The 21,531-nt window shown below is 37.6% G+C and overlaps 1 protein-coding gene across 1 annotated transcript; it reads left to right on the plus strand.

Moving 5' to 3' along the window:
• Positions 1-221: 221 nt before the first annotated feature.
• Positions 222-7,238, plus strand: LOC124361218. The gene is made up of 3 exons (XM_046815260.1): positions 222-1,683; positions 1,719-2,644; positions 7,086-7,238. The coding sequence occupies exons 1-3, from the start codon at positions 222-224 to the stop codon at positions 7,236-7,238; spliced, it is 2,541 nt and encodes an 846-aa protein (XP_046671216.1).
• The last annotated feature ends 14,293 nt before the right edge of the window (positions 7,239-21,531 follow it).

Raw genomic sequence — 21,531 nt, forward strand, 5'->3', positions numbered from 1 at the left:
CTATATATTTATCTTAAGATATTTCAGAATATACACATATCCACATCTAGTTAGTTACTCCAAGCTATTTTAACCAGGAGGCGTATCCTGTGTTTTCCTGCTAAAGAACGTCTTATCTCAATGGAAGAAAAAAGAAGTAATATGGAAGTTCAAGTATCTTAAGGTGTTGTAAGCGATGGAGACTAAAATATTTCTATCTAATAAAAACAATTCTTATCGGCATGACCTACGATCTGGCGATGGAGGTGACCAACCCGGAAACACCTCAAGGAATTCCTCCCAGCAACAGCTCTCTTCGTGCGGCATTCGGTCTGCAAATGCTTCAGCAGCAGCATGACGATGCCAGCGAAGAGGAGGACCTGTCACTGAAAAAAATGAAAGCTCTTTTGAAGGAGATGGCCAAGGCTCTCCTTACTCAGAGGAACGTGAACAAGGCGATTAAGGATGGAATTCCGAAACTCGATGATTTCCTTGGTGAAATCGAGGAATGCCGGAAGATCAGGCTGAAGGCGGTGAAGCAGGAGCGCGACATCATGAACCGTGTCATATCTGATTCACCTCAAGCTCAAGCTTATCTGGCTGAGTCTCAGACCCAAGCCAGAAAGCGAGTAAAGCGGCAGAGAGGTTCTTCGCCGGGAAGCCCTGAGCTTAGGGAATTGGATCCAGCGCCGAATCCAGTCTTCTTCTCTGCTTCCACACAGACTGAGGACGTTCCGGCTGCTGATTTAGTTTCCGCTCCTGTAGGGGTTCCTGCACCAGCAGCTGCTCTAATCCCAGCGTCAATCCCATCGACATCTCTCAACTCGCAGGGGCCCGCTCCGCAAACACCTTTGGGGAACTGGGAGAGACGCCTGTCAAAAAAGGAGAGGAGACAGCTAAAGCGCGCCGAGGCTGCCTCAAAAAAGACGCCTGCAAAAGGGAAGAAGAAAGTCCAAGTCACTGAACCGGTTAAGGAGACCCCTAGCAAAACTTCCAGGAAGCCTTCACGACCCAGGCTCAAGAAGCCTAGGCCTGAGGCGATTTTGATCAAACCCTTAGGGGGGCGATCTTTCGCCGATGTCCTAGGACAGATTAAAACCCAGGCGAAACCGGAAGAGACGGAGACTACAATCAAGTCCATCCGACGAACCCAGAACGGGGATGTTCTCCTCGAACTGGGAAAATCGAGGGACAAGGACGGTTTTGCTGCTTCCCTCAAAACCGCTCTTGGTGACAAAGGCTCTATTCGAACCCTTCAACCGAGATGTTCAGTGGAGATCCGAGACCTAGACGCTCTATCTACAGAGGACGAGGTGATCAAAGCGTTAAAGAAGGCGCTTCCAGAACTACCGGGAGAAGCGGGAGGTCTCAAGGTCTGGTTGACAAAACCAAATCGGAGCCAGCAGCGTATGGCAATTGCTGAATTGGGCGAAAAGCACGCTAATAAGCTGCTTAGCCTCCAGCACCTGAGAGTCGGATGGGTGAGTTGCAGGCTCAAACAAAGGGTCATCGTGCAAAGATGCTACCGGTGCCTAGCGTTCGGTCACTCTTCCCGTACCTACAGAGGGCCCGACCGAAGTTTCAACTGCCTCCGGTGCGGAGACCAAGGCCACAAGAAGAAAGACTGCACCTCGAGCCTCTCCTGTTTCCTCTGTAAGGAGACAGGTTCTGCTGGGAATGCTCTTGGTCACTTACCTGGTTCTGGTCAGTGCGGTGTTTTTAGATCCGCACTCGAACAGGCAAAAGGCAGAGGCCAATAATCCGCATCCTACAGGCCAATCTTCAAAGATCCTGGGGGGCTGATAATCTTCTAAATCAGCTCGCCCGAGAACTCGGTGTCGACGCGCTCCTAGTCAGCGAGCAGTATCGGGACAGGGACCCAGGCATTTGGATCCCAGACAGTCTAGGTACTGCAGCTTTCTGGGCCCGGAACTCACAAGAAGTTATGGTGCGGAGTCACGGACGTGGCCGAGGATTCGTCTGGATAAGGTGTAGGGATGTAACTTTCTTCAGTTCCTACCTCACCCCAAACGAGGCCATCCAAGACTTCCGCGACAAGATAGATCGTTTGGAGGAGAGCGTGCTCGGCACCACTGGGCACGTTGTCGTTGGCGGTGATTTCAACGCGAGGGCCGTCGAGTGGGGTATGCCCTCTACCAACTCCCGGGGGAAATACATCTTGGACTTCATCGCCAGGGCCGGGCTCGTCGTCCTCAACCAGGGCGACACGCCTACTTTCAGGCGCCCCGGGCAGAGAGGCACGATTCCTGACGTAACCTTCGCGTCTGAGTCTCTTCTTTCGAGGATCTCTGGCTGGAGGGTGGTAGAGGATTACACGGGTAGTGACCACCAGTACATTGTTTTTGATCTGCATGATTTAAACCGTAGAGTTTCCGCATCCCGGGATGTGCCACGCCGATGGAACACCAATAAACTGGACGTGGTCAAGTTCACCGAGGTTATATCTCGGGGAGCGCAGGCGAATCCTGGTGAGGCTGGCGCCGAGGCTTTAGTAACATCCACGATGGAACTTTTTGTCTCGGCCTGTGACCGGTCTATGCCGCGAAAGAAACTCCGCCGTGGCAAGCAACCCGTCTACTGGTGGACTGAAGAGATTGCGGAGCTCAGAAGAACATGCCTTAGAGCAAAACGTGCCGCCACTAGAGCGAGAATTCCTGCAGATAGAGTTCGTAAGTCGGATGTCTACAAAACTGCGAGAAAGTCTCTCCGCCGAGCTATCAACAGGAGCAAGGCGAATAGCTGGAGGAAACTTCGGGGACGACGTCGATTCCGATCCTTGGGGTTTGGGTTACAAAGTTGTGACCCAGAAACTCGGCGCCCGCTCTCCACCCTCCATCATGGAGGGCGCCACCATGGAGAGGATCGTCACTGCTCTGTTTCCTGTACATCCACAGCGACCACTAGTTGACTTCGAACGGGTGGAGAGCGTTCCGCTTTTTACTATTGAGGAGTTGGAAACCTCCGTTCTCACCCTGAAAAGCAACAAGGCTCCCGGCCCGGACGGGATTCCCAGCGAGGCTCTGAAGAAGATTTTCACCATCAATCCCGGGTTGTTGCTGAGAATGTACAATGCCTGCTTGGTTGAAGGAGTGTTTCCATCTCCCTGGAAAACCGCCAGGCTGGTGCTTATTAGCAAGGGAAAAGGTGATCCAGAGCTGCCGTCGTACTACAGACCTCTCTGCATGCTGGACACGGCTGGAAAACTTTTTGAAAAATTAATCCCGTTTCCCGCCCTGATTTCTGCCGTGGTAGCTGTCGGGGACCTATGCCTCGTCAGTACGGTTTCAGAAAGGGACGATCAACAATCGACGCGATTACGGAAGTACATAAAGCAGTTGAAAGAGCCGAGAGCCACAACCATTTTCTCCCGCCGAGTAGTGCTTCTTGTTACGCTTGATGTCAAGAATGCCTTCAACTCGGCGAGATGGGTCGATATGTTGGATGCACTTCGTGACACCTTCCGAATTCCAACGTATCTGTTGCGGCTCATCGAGGACTACCTCCGTTCTAGGCGTCTGATATATGACACTCGAGACGGAGCGCGGACGGTGGAAGTCACCTCTGGTGCCGCGCAGGGTTCAATACTCGGGCCCGGATCTCTGGAATATCGCTTATGACAGCCTCCTGAGATCCGAGATGCCAGAGGAAACCGTCTTGGTTGGGTACGCCGCCGATGACGTTGCGGCTCTCATCGCCCGCACGCAACGTTGAGGCTGGCCCAGCTAAAGTTGAACCAGGTCATGCGAGTGGTCAACGCCTGGATGTCCGATCACGGTCTTTCGCTTGCTCTGAGCAAGACGGAGATCGTGATTCTCACAAAGAAAAGAATTGACACCGTAGTCCCGCTGCGAGTGGGAAGGGAAGTGGTCCAGTCAACGCGTGCCGCCAAGTACCTCGGAGTCATGGTGGACAATAAGTTTTAGCTGGAGAGACCAGATCTTCCGTTCGGCGGACAAGGCTGCTAAGGTGGTCTCTTATCTTAGTAAGCTGATGGCCAATGTTGGGGGGTCCTCGGTCCAGCAAAAGACGGTTATTGATGTCCGCAGTCCAGTCCGTACTCCTTTATGGGGCCAGAGGTGTGGGCAGGAACGCTCTTACCAAGGAATGTTATAGGTTGCGACTCGCCCGGGTTCAGCGTCAAGCTGCGCTCCGGGTGTGTTCCGCCTATCGGACAGTATCCGAGCCTGCCGTCCTGGTGGTTGCCGGAGTCATCCCTGTCAAGCTCTTGGCAGGGGAGAGGAAGGCGATTTATCAGAGACAAGGCGAGATCGGCAAGGACGCAGCAAGATCCGAAGAGCGTGCCCGAACCTTCCAGCAGTGGCAACACAGCTGGGAGCACGAAACCCGAGGACGATGGACTGCGCGACTCATCGAGCAGGTTCAACCATGGGTCGAAAGGCGGCATGGCGAGGTGGATTACTACCTCACGCAGTTCCTGACAGGTCACGGCTATTTCAAGTCGTACCTGAACCGGATGGGCAAGACCGATTCACCGGATTGCATCTACTGCCCGGGCGTTCCCGACGACGCGGAACACACCTTCTTCCGCTGTCCGCGTTGGGAAAGGCCCCGCCTGGAGGCCACAAGAAAACTCGGGGTTTTTTCGGTGGATACGGTCTGCGAAAAGATAATGGAGGATGAGGGGAACTGGGATTGTTTGTCACAGTTCGTCCGGGGCATCCTCCTGGAAAAGAGACCCGATCTGGACCGCGAAGTGGCCCAGATCCCTTGACCGAGCGGCTGGATAAGGAGCGAGCCCCACGGGCTTAAGCCAAATTTAGGCCTAGCCTGAAGTAATGTGATAAACAATCCCAGGTTAGAATCCTAAAGAGTAGAGGAGGTTTTTTAGTGGGGTAAACCCGTTTTTTATAGGGGAGTCCCACACTACAGGCTGGCCACCTGTGTGCGTAATTGCATTTTTACCCCCCCCCCCCCCCACCCCCCCCCCCCCCCACCCCCCCCCCCCCCCACCCCCCCCCCCCCCCACCCCCCCCCCCCCCCACCCCCCCCCCCCCCCACCAATTAAGAATTTCATCTGGAAAGAACTAATAATAAAAGGCCCACTGCTGTTCCCTCTTTTTGCCGCCATCTTGTTTCTGCCATGACGATTGCCATTTATTATTGCTCCCTGGTCAGTCGTAAGTGGTCGGTCGGCTGATCCATACCTATTATATCCTGTATTCTGTAGTTCAGTTTTAATAATTAGTGTTTATTATAGTTTTTTTTAGTGTATGTTTTAGAATTAGTGAAGTGAACACACAACATGGTGCGTGACACAACGCGTTTTTTTTATTTAAACCTAGATTTTAATTATGTGTTAGGTTATTTATATACCTGAAAAAGAGATCAGATTGCAGATTTCGAAACGTAGTATTACTGATTTTTTGGTACAACTGAACGATGGCAGATGTCCGGAAAAATCTGTTTCCTTCACAATCCTTTCATCGTCAAAAACAAAGGGTTGTATTATATTTGTAAACACCTACAAGTTGCAGACGGACTCATCATTTGAAAAAAAAAAACTAAGCAAGAGTCTTGTGTTTTCTATATGTCAGCTATTTTAGTTAAAATTTTCAAACAAATAAATGAAAATTGATCACATGGTTCGTCTACAAGTATACTTTCAGCAATTTAAAGTAAACCTTGAATACTTTTGAATCAATGGCGTGGGGGTTAAAATCTCCAATGGTAACCCTCCCCTGGATACGCATATGCTCACAGCCATAGGGTGTTTTGTTTATACCTGGAACCATTAACGAATGCATACAACTGTTATGTATCAGTGATGCAAAGGTTAAATAAACTGGCTTTGTATTCATTTATGCTATTTTTCACTACTGGCATAACTTTGTAATAACATTAACAGCAACATTGACCCGCTAGTCACAGCTGTGGGCTGTGTCAATAATTATTGCCGGAACAGTTATTACGCCATTATTGAGTTCAATAAAACGTTGCCCCATAAACTGGCTGCGTTTCTATTTATCGTTAGAATATATTATATGTATGTCATAGCGAAACATCATACATGATTATTTATTGATTTTGGATGAGAACAGTAAAGTATGACAAATATTCAAAGTTTGTGTCAGTTTTAATAGTCATATACTTGGTGTTGGATACTTATTAGAATGTAGGGTAGAACTAAAACGTAATATAAGATGAGGCATATATTCACTGGAAATAAAAATGATGCAAAAAATGCTTTACTTTGTATCTTGTAAGACATTCATAAAATGTTTCTTACACAAATTTATATAGTGTTTTCCTGAATATTGAAAATCTTATTGACTTGGCAAGAAGTTGTGCAGCATTCTGTCTTCGAATTATATAATATTTTTTTAAATATGTGATAAACCTGATTCGCCAAAGTCTCAGGCTTTCATGTTATCCCAGCAACTCTATTACAAACAAAAACTCATCAAAGTTCATGCATAATTTTATCTAATGTCTCAAAGGTATCTAATTGTGAGTATCCTAACTATCCAAGACTTATGGTCCGAACAGTGAAAAGAGCTGTACATTCCGAAGCGATCAGAAATCGCTGTATACGGCCTGTAAACGGCCCTTCAACATGCAGTAACAGATTTATGACATCCCTCGTCAGTACCGAGAAACAGTCCAACCAGTACTGGATAAGGCTTCACTAAGTTATCGCAAATGTCACGAACTTGTATGGATCACCATGAGTTCAGTGGTAAATCTGTATTACATGAATTTCAGTATGACACGTGCCAGTCACTTCGCTCATGATATCAAAATATTGCCTTGCCTTGTTGAGAGATTTATTCGAAAGTGAATGAAATCGATGCGCGAACATTTTTAGTCTTTAATTGTCATCGGCAGCGTACTCAAGTCTACTCTTCTAACTATCTGGAGAAATTAATAATTAAATTTATTATTACAAACCTAACTGCTGTAATAATACCCCTAGGAGGGCTCACTTGTAGTTAGTTTATACCTGCCAATTTTACCTATGCCAGGTCTGGAATAAATAATGTGTTATATACATCTGGGAAACACAATGGACGTTAACCACATGTCGCGATTTTGGGGTAAAATTATTGAGTGATAGGTTGGTCTAGTTTACTGCGGGGTATGACTGTCGGGTTGGATGGAGCTCACCCAGTGCTAATAGTTGTGAGTATAAACACTTGAGGGGACTGCCTCCTAGACGCTTTGACTTGACAGGCTGGAACAGAGCTAGCCTCTTCCAAGGTGACATGGCTGAGGTGTAATGTCCACTTCCCCTCCTCATAATGGACATAACATGGGATATCTACGAGAGACGGCCCATACCCCCAACCTAACCTATAACGACTTGGATTGTTGATATTAATATTCCAGAGTATTAATATATAAATCATCAATAATACATCCAAGACGATATAAAATATTTTTTGATTAGTAAAGATCCTAGTGAATATTAAGTACAATGTATTACTAAAATTGTTAACTATTAAATATTATCTGGTTTGTCTAAAATAAAAATCACAGTTCTAAATAAAAACAATGGATTTATTTTTAACTGGCAAATTAATAAGTTCAACGTTTCAGAATTTTTTATCACTCAATTTTCCACAAAGAATTGACAAACCTTTTAGTAAATTTAAAAATTCCTTTGGCAAGAAATAAAAATATTAATCAAATTATCAAACTAAAAATCAGAGCTCTCTTCTAAAATAAAATAATAAAGTTTTTAAAATAAAATGAAATACCACTAGGAAATAATAAAAATAAAAATGTTCACTTCTAAGTTCACTCAAAATACAAAATAAAATTTCAACTTCTCTTTACACTATTTGAACCTTAACTTTCAAGTCTCTGCAATTCAGATTACAACTCTCTCTCTAACAATTATAAAGTTCAATTAATTTTCAATTAATAATTCACAATAAACAGTTCCAGTTAAATATTAATAAATTACTACTTTTTCAAATCTCAATTAAAGTTATTAACAAAGTTCAATTTTAATTCACTTCTCTTGCAAGCATGAACCAAATGTAACTTGTATGATTCTATTATGCTCTATTGTTCTTCGAGAATAAGTTATTCAGATTGCTCTGTAGTTTCTATGAATTTAATTTTTCCTCAAAATCACTCGCAGAAAAAAAATTTAAGAAATACGGCGCACTGCAATTAACTTTACTCACGAAAATAACCAAAAGAAGGGCGAAAATTATGAGCGGGTGCTTAAATACTTCCCTTTCCAATCACCTTTGCAGGACATCCGTGGAGCTCTCTCATTGGTCCAGCTGTATCAAACCAGGAGAACAATACTCACAATAAGAAAAGTTCTAATCAATTCAAGGCAGTCAACCTGCCTTCCTAACAATTTAAAACTACCAGTGCTAACTTGCCAAAGGATTGCATGTTCGATTTTACCCTGACATTTCATAATCTAATCTAAAATTAAGTCCCAATATTTCGATCCCAAAATTTTTATTTAATTTAAGTTTTAATTAAAAAAATAAATCAATGTAGCTTTAAAAACGCTACATAACCTTAATAATTCCGAATATGTTTTCATTCCGAAAGCAAGCACAACATTTCTTTAAGAAATACGTGAAATGAAAGATCTCACCGGTTTCTTGCCCTGAGTATGATGAACTAAACTAGTTAGTAGTTATAAATACTTCGGATAACTCAAACGGTGTTCGTTAAAACAAGTTTCGATGCAGTAAAACACTGAGTAAGGCATCCCAAGCGAGTCGCTTCTTACTTCCAACTAATTAACAATATATTACATCCTGTAGAATTCCACTTGCTGGATTGTGATTCTAGAGCACATCTAAACGATATGAGCACTTTCAGAGAACCCATAAGAATTACACCAAATTACTTATTAATCTAAAGAGCTGTATTTTCTTCTGTAAATAAGTACTTCATCTTTAGAACTACAAGTAGCTTATTTATTGCTATACTATGTTTAAATGCATAATAATATAATGCTTAACATTGAGCAATAGAATCAACTATTTGTTTTAAATAGATGCTTGAAAAAAAGGTCCAATGATTAGTAGGGTCTACCAAACCATTCAATGAAATACAAATCTTTGTATCCATAAAAAGTTTATGTAATTCTGAATAAATTACTGTCCTGAGGATATTTTTGGAGGACAAAAAGTATTAAATTTACAACCCATTGTATACGTCAATTAAAATAATATAGTAATTGCATGAAATGTGTGATAATAATTACATAATGGTAATTGTGTGATACACGTTTAGGATATTAAACATATTATTACATAACGTTATTGTTTAAGGGGAGTAGCCCCCTGTCTAATATATTTTATGAATAAAAAGGTACATAAAGGGAAAAAACTATTTTCAAAATCACAAATGAACATTAACGTAATTGAAGTTTTTAGGATTTTTACCTTTTAGTACTATCATGGAGCACAGGATGGGTTGTCAGGGTCTTTACCTTCTTCCTCACGTTCGTCTAATGCCATTCTTTTCAAGGCAGTGTCTTTTCGGAATTTCTTTGCTACTTCGTCAACGGATCTGTCAGATTTTGGAATTCGCACCGCGCCACTTTTCTTTAGCGCCGCTACACAATTTTGGCCGGTTCTAGGCCTAGCACTTTGAACACGTCACTTTGACACATTTCCCTTGTTGTAGCTGGACACTGCTGGACCTTTGTAGGAATTCGGCTCCATATTATATTGTTCCAATAATTTGGGTACCGTCATGCGTGCACTTTGCTAACAACAACGGATTCTTTAGGTAAATTTTTATCCTTAGGGCTAAACTTGCATAAAGAAGTAGGTCTAGTTCCTGTCGAACTTGGGGTTTGTTTATTGGTAATAGTACTGCTACTTGTAACGCGGTTCCAGCCAACAGTCTCCCTCTTTTTAAACACTCTTCATATTTTAAGAATTGTCAAAAATATCTAAAGAATATATAACAACAATATTTATCAGATAAGACGTCTTGAACATTCACAAACAATAATTCATCAAAACACAGACAAGTAAACTGGACATATGATGTTTATATGCAGCTGTACTAATACAAAAAAAGACGGCCTAACGCTGCATTTTCGCCATAAACATTGTGCAGGTATGTGTAAACATATTGTTTCATGGCCTAAACAAAAAGCGTATATAGTGTTGTATATTACCGTAAACGGTAAGAGTTAAACTACTCAAATGTGACAAGATAAAACTCAATTGTTTGATTTTAATTATAAAAACCATGAGGAGTATACTCTTGTACATAACAGTATACTACTTGGTGTGCTTTGAGTACATTACTACAATGTATGTGGAATTGGCATAGTTAAAACAATCGCATAGTACTCAAATCAAAGTTTACATTTAAACCAATCCATAAGAGATCCGTAAATCATTGATGCATGACATAATAATCACCAAAGCTTTGAGATGAAATGCCCAAAGGTCTGATTAATGTAAACAAACGGATTAAACTCAATTTTCATTTATATTATGCTACTTTCTTGTTTCGATCTTGGTTAGCAAAAGTTGTCATTTAAACCAGGACAATGCCAACTTAATGATTTTGCCTTAATGATATTTTTTACCTTCTAATGCCTTTCACCTTGTACAGTTAGAGGAATTTAGCTGTGCTCGTAGGGCCCAAATACTACCCTTTCAACAAATAAACGCTATCTGTGTGGCGGGTTGCGTTTACGTGCTAGCCGCGGAGATGAAGGCGCAACAAAATCTCTTTAACGACTTTAAACTCACGATTTAGATTTGCAAATTAGTATTGACAAATACGTTATTTTAAAAACACGTTAAACAACACTATAACAGCTGAAAAACAAGGATAAGTCCTATTATTGCTATTATTTGGTATTCTCTTATTATTTAATTCCACAACAATCAGCTTTGTCACAAAACAGACTGCTTTTAGCGAGTGTGAAGAGTGATTTGGGCGAATACAATTCCTCAAAGGAGGGTTTTACCCATGAGTCACAGGAAATGTTTTCGGGACGCAGCGCATAATACTACCCTCCTCCCCTCGCGCCACACACACCACACACAAGGTAACGCGAGCAGCTAAAGTCCTCGAACGGTAGATGATGACTTACTCTGTGGGTATCCAATAATTTGACGAGTACTTTATTATTATAATATTGTCTAGATAAAACATAGAATTTTAAATGTCAAGAACTGCCTAGCTGTTAGTAATATTAACCCTCTACCCAGATGGAATTATATTTGGTACTAAGCATAACATTTTAAATAGTTCAGAAATATAGTCACTGTCTTCCAGAGCGTTATATCTGACCAGGTAGAATATATTCTTTTTAGTTGGAACTTTGATTTTTATAACATGGTACAATTTTCATGTGTACGTTGTTATTATAAATGTTTTATCACACACACACACATAGAAATATAATTTCCAATAATTTCATAGTGCACTCTTGTTTATAGCCCGAAGGCGAGACATGATTTTCACTTTAAAAGCACAGAACTTGTTTTTTTTTTTTAAATCAAAAGAGAAATATCCCGTAAAAAGCTTTAATTTTGATAGTGGTCGAAATGGGAGGCTTTGAAAAGCGTTAGAAGTATGATCTTATAAATCTTTCTCATATAATACTTTTCTTAGATTTATATGGTTAAACCAAAGTAGTACAAATAAAACATCACGTAAATACATCAGCTAACCATATAACCATTAAATCGGTGACTTTCAGTCCCTTTCTTTATCCAGTTGTCTGACGGCGAAATGATAATAATTTTGGGACTGACGGTCGATTTTGAGTAAAATAAGCTAGCAATAATATAATCTCAAAAGATTATCATCTATATTTTAAATCTTTCGACGACCTCCGCCAAAAATGACTATCGATTTCTTTCTTAGAAGGATAAATCCTTCTTTCGGTTCCACAAACGTCAGGCTCAGTGGTTATACTGTGTAGTGCAAAGCGAACCTGGATTCTAAATTATTATGTTCGTAGGCTACGTAAATAATGCAATACTACATTATTATAATTAAATAGGTAATAATATTAAAAACAGGTTTGAGTTTAACATTTTAATATTCGATCTAACAGTAAAATATTATATGAAAAAGTTTCAGCAATCTGGAATGTAATTTGGTAAGATCAGTAAAATCATGCTGGGGTGAACATCATTCGTAGATCCTTCAATAGGGTAAAACGCCGCTGAAATTATTAGCCACCTACCGGTATTCGTAGTTAATCGCCATATAACCTAAATCTGCTTCACTATTTAATATTCTCGACGAGTTTGCCTGTAAATGAATGTTTACAGAGCTAATGAGTTCTAATTAATTAATCATGTTTTTAGCGCGTTCTTAAAATTATTTACCAATTAAATATCCACTTCCACACTTTCCTGTATAGGATAATCTGGATGTTTAACATTAAACACGTTAAAATATTAAATACAAAAATTAGATATATTTAGTTTTTACTGTGCAAGATATATAAAATTCTTTGTCTTCAGAGCTTTGTATCTAAGCTTTCATTGTCGTATTCAAATATACGACAGTGTATAATATCTTTACGCTGTAGCACGTTGACAAAAAAAATGTTAATCCTAAATCAGTGTTTTTCATTTCAGTTTTTAAACTTAAACATGAATTGTATGACCCATTCTTGATTTTTCTCTGAAGTCATTTGTCAAGATACCTACTCAAGTTGCTCATGATGTCTTGTGGTTCGTTCCAGAATAAAAATTAAAACATTTCGCCAATATTCATTTTGAAGTTGAACAGACTATTATACTAAAGAATATAATAGTAATGTAGTACAGTTGTTTAATAATCCCAAAATACTTGTGTATTTGTGATGTTTTTATTAGGCGTTCAAGATATATTTTCGTGGAAAACCTTACGAATGTCTTCGAACAGTCTTAATAGTATTTTTTATGTAAAATTGAGATGTATTTACTATAGTGTAATATTGTGTCATACGAAAATACTAAACAGAAATAGATACAATTTGTATTTATTTATTATTAAATAAGCTCCTCGTAAGTATATTTTGTTTGTATCTTTACAACATAACGTATTAAATCATTGTGTCAAGATATATATATATATATATATATATATATATATATATATATATATATATAAAATTTTATGGAGTGACCTGATGATGATGAAACCTTTGGTTTCGAAAGGTCTCGTTCATAAACAAAAACTAGGCCTATATTAGAAGTACTGTTTAATAACATTTACTACTCTCTAACAATTTTTTCCAATTGTTCCATGAATCTTAAAAAAATATATTATTATCTTTTATATTTCTAAATTTAAATGCAAACAAGAAAATATTCCTACCAAAAGTATACGATTAATTTTCTTATTACTATACAATGTTATTCTTCACCAGTAAGTAATAGATTACTAATACTGTCACAGGGTTATCAATGAATTCAAGATTAGAAATTAAATACTTTCAGAAGTGAAATACAGTTGGATAAATAAATGCCGTAGGACTCAAGTATCCAAATTAAAATGAAAGACTGTAGTAAGCTGCAGCGGTTACTGTTTATAGCCCAGTTTGTTCCTGTCCCGCTATCTAATTCCCTTGTGAAATACTGAGAGATTACAACTCCAAGAATGTTGAATATTTAATTTCTAACATAAATTCTTGATCTGTAACAATATATAGTCTGGGATATTAAATATCTTATAATACTCTGATGTTGACAAAATACACTGATATTAATATTTTAAAATCTATCGATTTTATAAAATATAAAAACTAAAAAGTTTGAAAAGCTAGTGCCAAATTTCGAATCATAATTTTTTTTACCCTCGTTATCTCTATTAACAGAATCTCTATTGCCTGCTAAATGATCTAAGTTTCAATCCATTTAGTAACTGTGAAGGCCACAAGAATGCGTGGCCTGTATCTCCAGTAGTGCTGGCTGTGCATATGTGCTAAGTGTCATCCAGTTGCTGGAAGTTTTTTGTATTTATCTGACTTCTCATCTTTTGCTGAAACATTTTTTGGATGTTGTATATCGACTTCTGGATCATTATATTGATAAAATTTAAATTAATAAAAGAATGGCATTAGAAAAGGGCAAGGAGTGTGGATAGAGAGACAATTGGAAATTAACAAAATAAAGTGGAAAATTAGATATCACTCAACGCCACAGTTTGTCACAGGCTAGGAAGTACACCGAGGGGAAGAACCCGTTTTAGAGACAATAATCTTAATTGTCACTAAACTAACAAAACTATTGCCAAGTGACCAAAGAGACAGAGAAAGCTCCAAGCAATGAAATTCAAGCGAATGCGGTGTGTGTGTGTGTGTTGTGTGTAAAACTTACAATATTTAAAAGTTTAACTACTTATTAAAATAAAATTACTATTATAAATATTATATAAAACGCTATGCACACAATTTTTAAGTCACACACTCGATGAAACAAACTCATTATTATGAACCTAAGTAAAAGAGCGTTGTAAAAGAACGTTCTGTCTTTTTTACAACCAATTTCGCTTTTTCCTTTAACATTTTGTCGCAAGAGATTATTTGTTAATATCTAATTTGTAAAAATAACAGTTTATTTATATTATTGAATTTAATACAATGAAATGTTATCAGCGAGAACTATTTTGATATGTTACGAGTAACTCAGATATCTGTCCTTGGGTCCTTGAAAGTATTTAGTCATAAAATAATCAACCAATGTAACAAATTCTTGCATTGAAATTTGTAATTTCAAATCTGCACTAGTGTTAACCTGATATTTTGATAGCTGATACAATTCGTTGGTTGGTTTTGACGCCCATTATGAACTTTTGAATATTACTCTCATAATTAAAATAACAACATACAGTATACCATTAACTGTAATTGCTAGTTAATTACAGTATGGTCAGATGTTTTATGTGTAAATAAATATCGGATATATTGTAAATATAAACTTTAACCATCACTGTTTCATGAAACGTAACAAGTTTTTCGCAATCTATTACTGTTTAGTGATCTATTTCAGTAGTATTTTAATATACAATTTAAGTACTGCAATATAAAAACAATTAAACATGTTTATTACAAAATATTGTTGAACAACACCTTATTAAATGTTTAAATTGTGAACTTAAATTAATCATAATATTAAAAAGATTTGTTATTTTTTATGTGTCGTGTTTGATAACTAATCAAACAATAACTAGTTTGTAGAAGAACGCGAGAAAACTAGTTTGTGGAGTGTCACAACACGGAGCGAAAGATACAGACGTGACACAGAGTAATACATTTATAACGACTTGTCTGAACCTGCTCGTCTCCGTTTAATTATATCACTAGCTAGGAGGGTTGTTGAATTATTCTCGTTTCATCCAAACAGTAGACTCCTAAATTTGTTAGAAACCCCAAGCATGGGGTGAAGTCGTGTACAGGTGAAAAAAAAACATCGTCAAGGTCTTTAAGTGAGGTGTGTACACAACTATTATTTTGCTTAATAATAACTATCACACTTCCTACATTTATCATGTTCACCTCTTGTCACTGGTTCATACTTGATTTGTGTGGCTTCTGGATTAGTTACGTAACAAAACAAAAATATCGGTGTGATATGTTATATCGAAGTGACATTGCACTTATGTGGGATTAATTTGAACAATAATTTATAAGACACGATGTTGTATTTTAGCAGATGCCGTTGACAGTCAAAGGGTCAATAATATTAAACAAAGAGAATATAGAGTTTCCGATCGGCTTTTTGTAAGTCTCAATCACTCGAATAGTTGATTAAGAAATACTTAAAGTAGACAATTTGACAGTTTTAGAATTATTAGAATCAAATTTTTGTAAAACAGACTGAGGATAAGACCATGAGTTTTTACAATATAATTACAACTTAAGGTATGTACAGTAGTTAAAAGAGCTGTGAAGAACATTAAATATTTCCACTTAAAGACCACATTATACAGGAAAATGTAAGTTACACTCCCCTTACACTTTTTTTGTTATTTGATATATATGAAATCTGTTTGCGGCACTCTTAGTAGCTACAAAGGGCTACAATAGTAATGATAGTGTTTTCAAATTTTTACCCTGTGGGGAAAGAGTGTGGGGGGGGGGGTTAACTCATAAGTTTCAAATATAAATTATAGTCTTTCATGTTAAACAAGTCCAAAATGCATGTTGAATAACATTTACGAAAGATAAAAGTAATTCAAATAATTTTTTGCCATCCAGTTGCTTTGGTTTCCCCAAGAAAATGCTACAAAAAGAAACAGGCTACTTTGACAACAAAATTCCTTGAGTCAGGGATTGTTTAATATATACGAGGTCCAATCAAAAAGTATCCGACCTCGTCGTGTATCGCGGTTTCTGCTGCCAATAATGAGATAAGATTTGTTGCGACAATAGTTCCTACTATGATAAGGAAAGGTACAAAGTGTTTTCTTGATCCCCCGACTGGTTCGCTGGAGACGGGTCAGTATATACTGATAAGTCAAGTGCGCGTATCGGTTTTCTCTAACTGTGAAGATGACGGAAAAAGTGGAACAACGTTATTGCATTAAATTTTGCGTGAAACACGGAGAAAAGCAAAGTGAGACTATTCGGAAAATTCAGCTAGCATTCGAAAATGAGGCAATGAGTGTTACGCAGATTAAAGAGTGGTATAACCGTTTCAAAAGTGGTCGAACCTCGGCAGAAAGTGACGCGCGTTCGGGCCGACCAAAAACAAGTCGAACTCCGGAAATCATCGAGAAAGCAAAAGTTTTGATCTGTGAAAATCGTCGAATGACTATGGAGGAAGAAAGTACTGAGTTAGATGTCAGTTTCGGATCAGCTGAAGCAATTGTAACGGATGACTTGGGATTGCGCCGGGTAGCCGCAAAATTTGTGCCAAAATTGCTGACAGACGAGCAGAAGCAACGGCGATTAGATGTTGCCGAGGACATGCTGCAATGTTGTGAGGATGATGCGGACTTTTTGACATCGATAATAACTGGAGACGAAAGTTGGGTCTATGGATATGACCCTGAGACCAAATTTCAGTCATCACAATGGCAGTCTCCCCAGGATCCTCGGCCAAAAAAAAGCAAGGCAAGTTCGAAGCAATGTCAAAGTGGTGCTTACTGGTTTTTTCGACCACCGTGGAGTTGTGCACCATGAATATGCCCCTGAGAGTCAAACTGTGAATGCACAGTACTATTTAAGTGTCCAACATCGTCTCCGAGATGTGATTCGCCGCAAAAGACCTGACTTGTGGGCGTCTCAAAATTGGCGGCTACACCACGAAAATGCGCCAGCTCATTCTTCTCAGCTCATTCAAACTTTTTTGGCGAAACACAGCACTCCGCAAGTTCCTCAGCCTCCGTACTCTCCAGATATGGCTCCATGCAATTTTTGGCTCTTCCCCCACCTCAAAAAACCATTGAAAGGCACCAGATTTGAAAGTCGAGAAGCAATTTTGAAAAAAACGACGGCTGATCTCATGGCGATGCCGAAAAGTGATTTTCAAGACTGCTTCCAGAAGTGGAAACGTCGCTGGAATCGTTGTGTTGCTTCTTAGGGTGCTTATTTTGAAGAAAATTAACGCCAGCTTTTTTCAGGTAACTTCAGTTTTACGTAGCACCAAAAGGTAGGATACTTTTTGATTGGACCTCGTATATAGGGATTGTCTCTTCTCGTCAAAACATCATTTTTTATAATAAACTTATCATGTGTAATTTTATTTTAGTGAGGAATTGATTGTATCTGCAAAAAATTTTCTAATCCGATTATGTAGACTGTAAATCAAGTGTATATATCGTTGGAGTCATGTAGCAAGATTAATGTATATACACGATATAGCATTTGTAAGTACAAGTAAAACCTCAGTAAAAGCTATCTAGTAAGCTGTAAGAAAATTAATGTACAATTTTTTATGTAATATTGAACATGACTATTAGAAAAAAAGAATATTGTATCACTTTAAAAACTAATTGTATTTCTGATTTAAAATTTCATTTACTTTTTAGATATATGTACATGTTTTTATTGGTAATATAAAATTGGTTTTTATATTTGTATTATTATTTTCCTAAATTTCCTACTGTTTAGAAATAAGAAATAGCTTATTTAAGACTCTGATTAAATTACACCGATGTACTTGAATGTTATTTCTCTAAAGTACACCAAGGTAAAGTGAGCAATCCCCCCAGGGTTGGTCTCTTGAATGTAATATTTACAATCCATGCACTTAAGCGTGTTGATATAACGCATACTGACAAGATATACGTTGTCTATTTCAAGAGAAAACAAAACCACAAATATATATTTATTATGTTTAGGTGTTGGCTCAACAATTTGAAGCCCTATCAAAGTCTTTCACATCATCTAAAGTCTTAAACATCATTGATTTTTTTTATATTCTTGGTAAAGATTGATTTGAATGGTTTCCAAGCTGAGAGATACACCGCTGAAAGTGAAATAGTAGGAAACCCTGTGTAACTTTGAATCCAAGATGTTTCAAGATGAAAGCTCCCAATTAAACGTTACTCCACTAATTGAAAGTTTTTTTAAAGAGTACTTATTATTTGTTCACCTCTCATTGAGGAAAGTTAATATTGGAACAACTTTCTCAATTGTTTCTGTATTCTGTACTTCATTTGCCGCAACAGGCCGCAGTAGTCTAACTCATCCCGTATATGTTACAGCAACATTTTTTTGTTATCTAAAAGAATATTTTACACTATTTAGCGTTGCTTAGATATATTTAAAGTTATTTATAACGAATATTTGATGTCAGGACATTTAAATCAACAGATCGTTTTAATTTAAATCATCAGCGAATGCACTCATTGATCAAATTTGAAGATAACTTTGATTAGTGTAAAATTATCTTCTAGCACAAAACACCTTTAACGTGGTTGACAGCATTTTTAATGCATATTAAAAGGTCATTTACACCTCGTATTGGCATGCAAATCAAAAGGCTCCATGAAAATAATTCAAATATAAAAATATTATACACAAATATAATATTCCTAGTCGTAATAATAATAATACCCGACAATCTCTATAATTAAAGAACGGAAGTCTGACTCATCGTAAAATTTAAATAAATAAAAAGCACGAATGGTACCTAAATAGCAAGTATTTGACGGCTCATGGTAAATAACTTTTCCATGAAGCCATCAAAAAGCAGGCATGTAACAGCTGGCTCACCCAGCCGCTCCCATTCGACATCTGTAAGCTGCTTTATTTACTGTATTAAATGAAAATTCAGCTTTATATTCCGACCATGTACGCTTTTTTTTATATAAAGTGAAAGTTAACAGTTATTAATATTTTTTTAAATTTGTAATTCGTCTATATTATTATACATCCAAGCCTGCTTTAAATAACTGGGAATTCACAAACGCTTTGTACGAATGTTAACTGTTTAAATTAACTATCGTTCTATTAAACGTAATTATTAACTATAACGTTCTATGAAAGGCCATTATTAACTATAACGTTCTATTAAAGGGAAATAATTAAATGGCTGTTAAACATTCAACTAACAGTGATATTCACATTACGCTTGTACCAATAGTTTATTAGAATACAATATTCTATAAATGTGGAAAACATGAACACCAAAGTTATCTACGGTTAAAATCGTTTGAGCTTATAAAGCAAAGCTTGTTCACATATAAGGATTTTACAAATTCATTAGTGACTATCAACAAGTTAATTGGCCAGAAGCTGATATTAAATCATTGTTACAGAAGTCCAACATTTCCTGCGGTTACTCCTAAGTGAAGCTTTCATAATCGGCTTTCCGGGCTCACCCTGCCACCGCCAGGGCAACAGCATTTTACCCCACTTCTCTCACATAGAAAATAGAATAGTTCTCCCACTATTTTACAGTTAATTGTAGGGGTTTTTATTAATTAGAAAAACAAAGGATAAGTAACCGATGGACAATCTAAACCCGAAGCGAACGATACAATTATGTAGTAACCTATATTAATATAGTTTTATATTTTTAAACTTCATATAACAAAGAATAACAGTATATTTATGTGAAATAGTTTATTGGTATGCCGTAACAATTTATGAACCACTTTTTAATTAAAAAATAAATATGTAGTGTGGAAATATTGACTACTTGTATTGCAAATCAAACTTCATCCAACCAGCGAATATACTATTTAAATTTTTTCGGACATCTTACAGTTTATACCTCACTAATCTAATAGCATAGAGGAAAAAGAGAATTGCGTCGCATCGCAAAGAAGAATTGTTCAGTAGACAATTCTGTTATCACTTTTTAGTTAATGCGGTGGTGAGAAAATCTCTGGTTCTCAAAAATGAACTCGTTTTAACCTTACTACATTTGACAATATAACAACTGACAACCACCTCCTTCCACACGAATAACACTTCCAACCGACAATTTGATAGGTGCATTCAAAGTTATTTCTTTCTACACGACCTCGTTTGTGAAGAAACCATTACCGAGTCCCGACCAAATCACTGTAGTTTATATAAACGCCATGTTGTTACCATCCATAACCTATATCGCAACATCTTTGATTCATTTATATTAGGTAAAAATAAAACATTTTAAAGTAACTGGTTATGAGAATAGGAACAATGTCAAGTATATCGACTCTCACTCAGTACAGAAATATATGTAATCTATTTACCCATATGAATAATATATTTGAACCTGTTATATTATATTTAATCCGATTTTCATTAAGAGCAATATAATATAAAAATGATCAACTTCCACACGCATCACAGATCTGTATTCTAGTTACTTTGGAATTTAGCAGTAGACCCAATCGAAAGGACTCAATGGCCAACACTTTAACTCTTGCGATAGTCATTTGAATGTTATACAAAATCTGATTTCTTTAATGGCATATTCAATGCCAAATATCACTTCAACATACATCAACAGAGATCTTAGGAGTTAGCTCTTGGGGTTGGTTATTGAATATTACACTCAATCGTACGTATTTTAAGATCAATAATGACATCAATCGTCCAATATGGAAAATTATAGAACATCTCAAGTCCAGTTTTAATACTGCTATTTTTTATTATGACTAATACCTATTAATTAATATTTTCTTAACTATTTACCTAATCAGGCTGCAAATCCTCCTTTAATTTTTTTCTATAATTTGCTATCTAGTTAATATTAAACGTTTAAAATCTTTCATTAAAACGTTAAAATTTTCATACTCTGCAATCAAGAGAAAAAATTATATACCTGGTCAATCATTTTCGTCCATCTTTATTTAAACACATAGATAATACGTTTTTTGAAACAACTAATGTATTATGTTATGTTTTCTTTCAGTATTTTAATCTATGATTGAAAAATAGTGCAGCAATATATACATCTACAAGAACTTAAAAGTTATGAAGCATTTGACATATGTTTGGATTTAACAGTTTTAAATTTAATTAAACAAGTTTGGATATCGCTGGATACACGATACTGGACGATAACACAGGTTTCGCTCGGTTTGCATGCAAAATTTGAAGTAAGCCGTTCATTTCATTCTCTGGATATCCTACGGACAGACAGGCAGACAAGCAATCATACGAAAAATAAATGT

The sequence above is a fragment of the Homalodisca vitripennis genome, chromosome 4, assembly GCF_021130785.1.
Source record: "Homalodisca vitripennis isolate AUS2020 chromosome 4, UT_GWSS_2.1, whole genome shotgun sequence".
Taxonomy (NCBI): Eukaryota; Metazoa; Arthropoda; class Insecta; order Hemiptera; family Cicadellidae; genus Homalodisca; species Homalodisca vitripennis.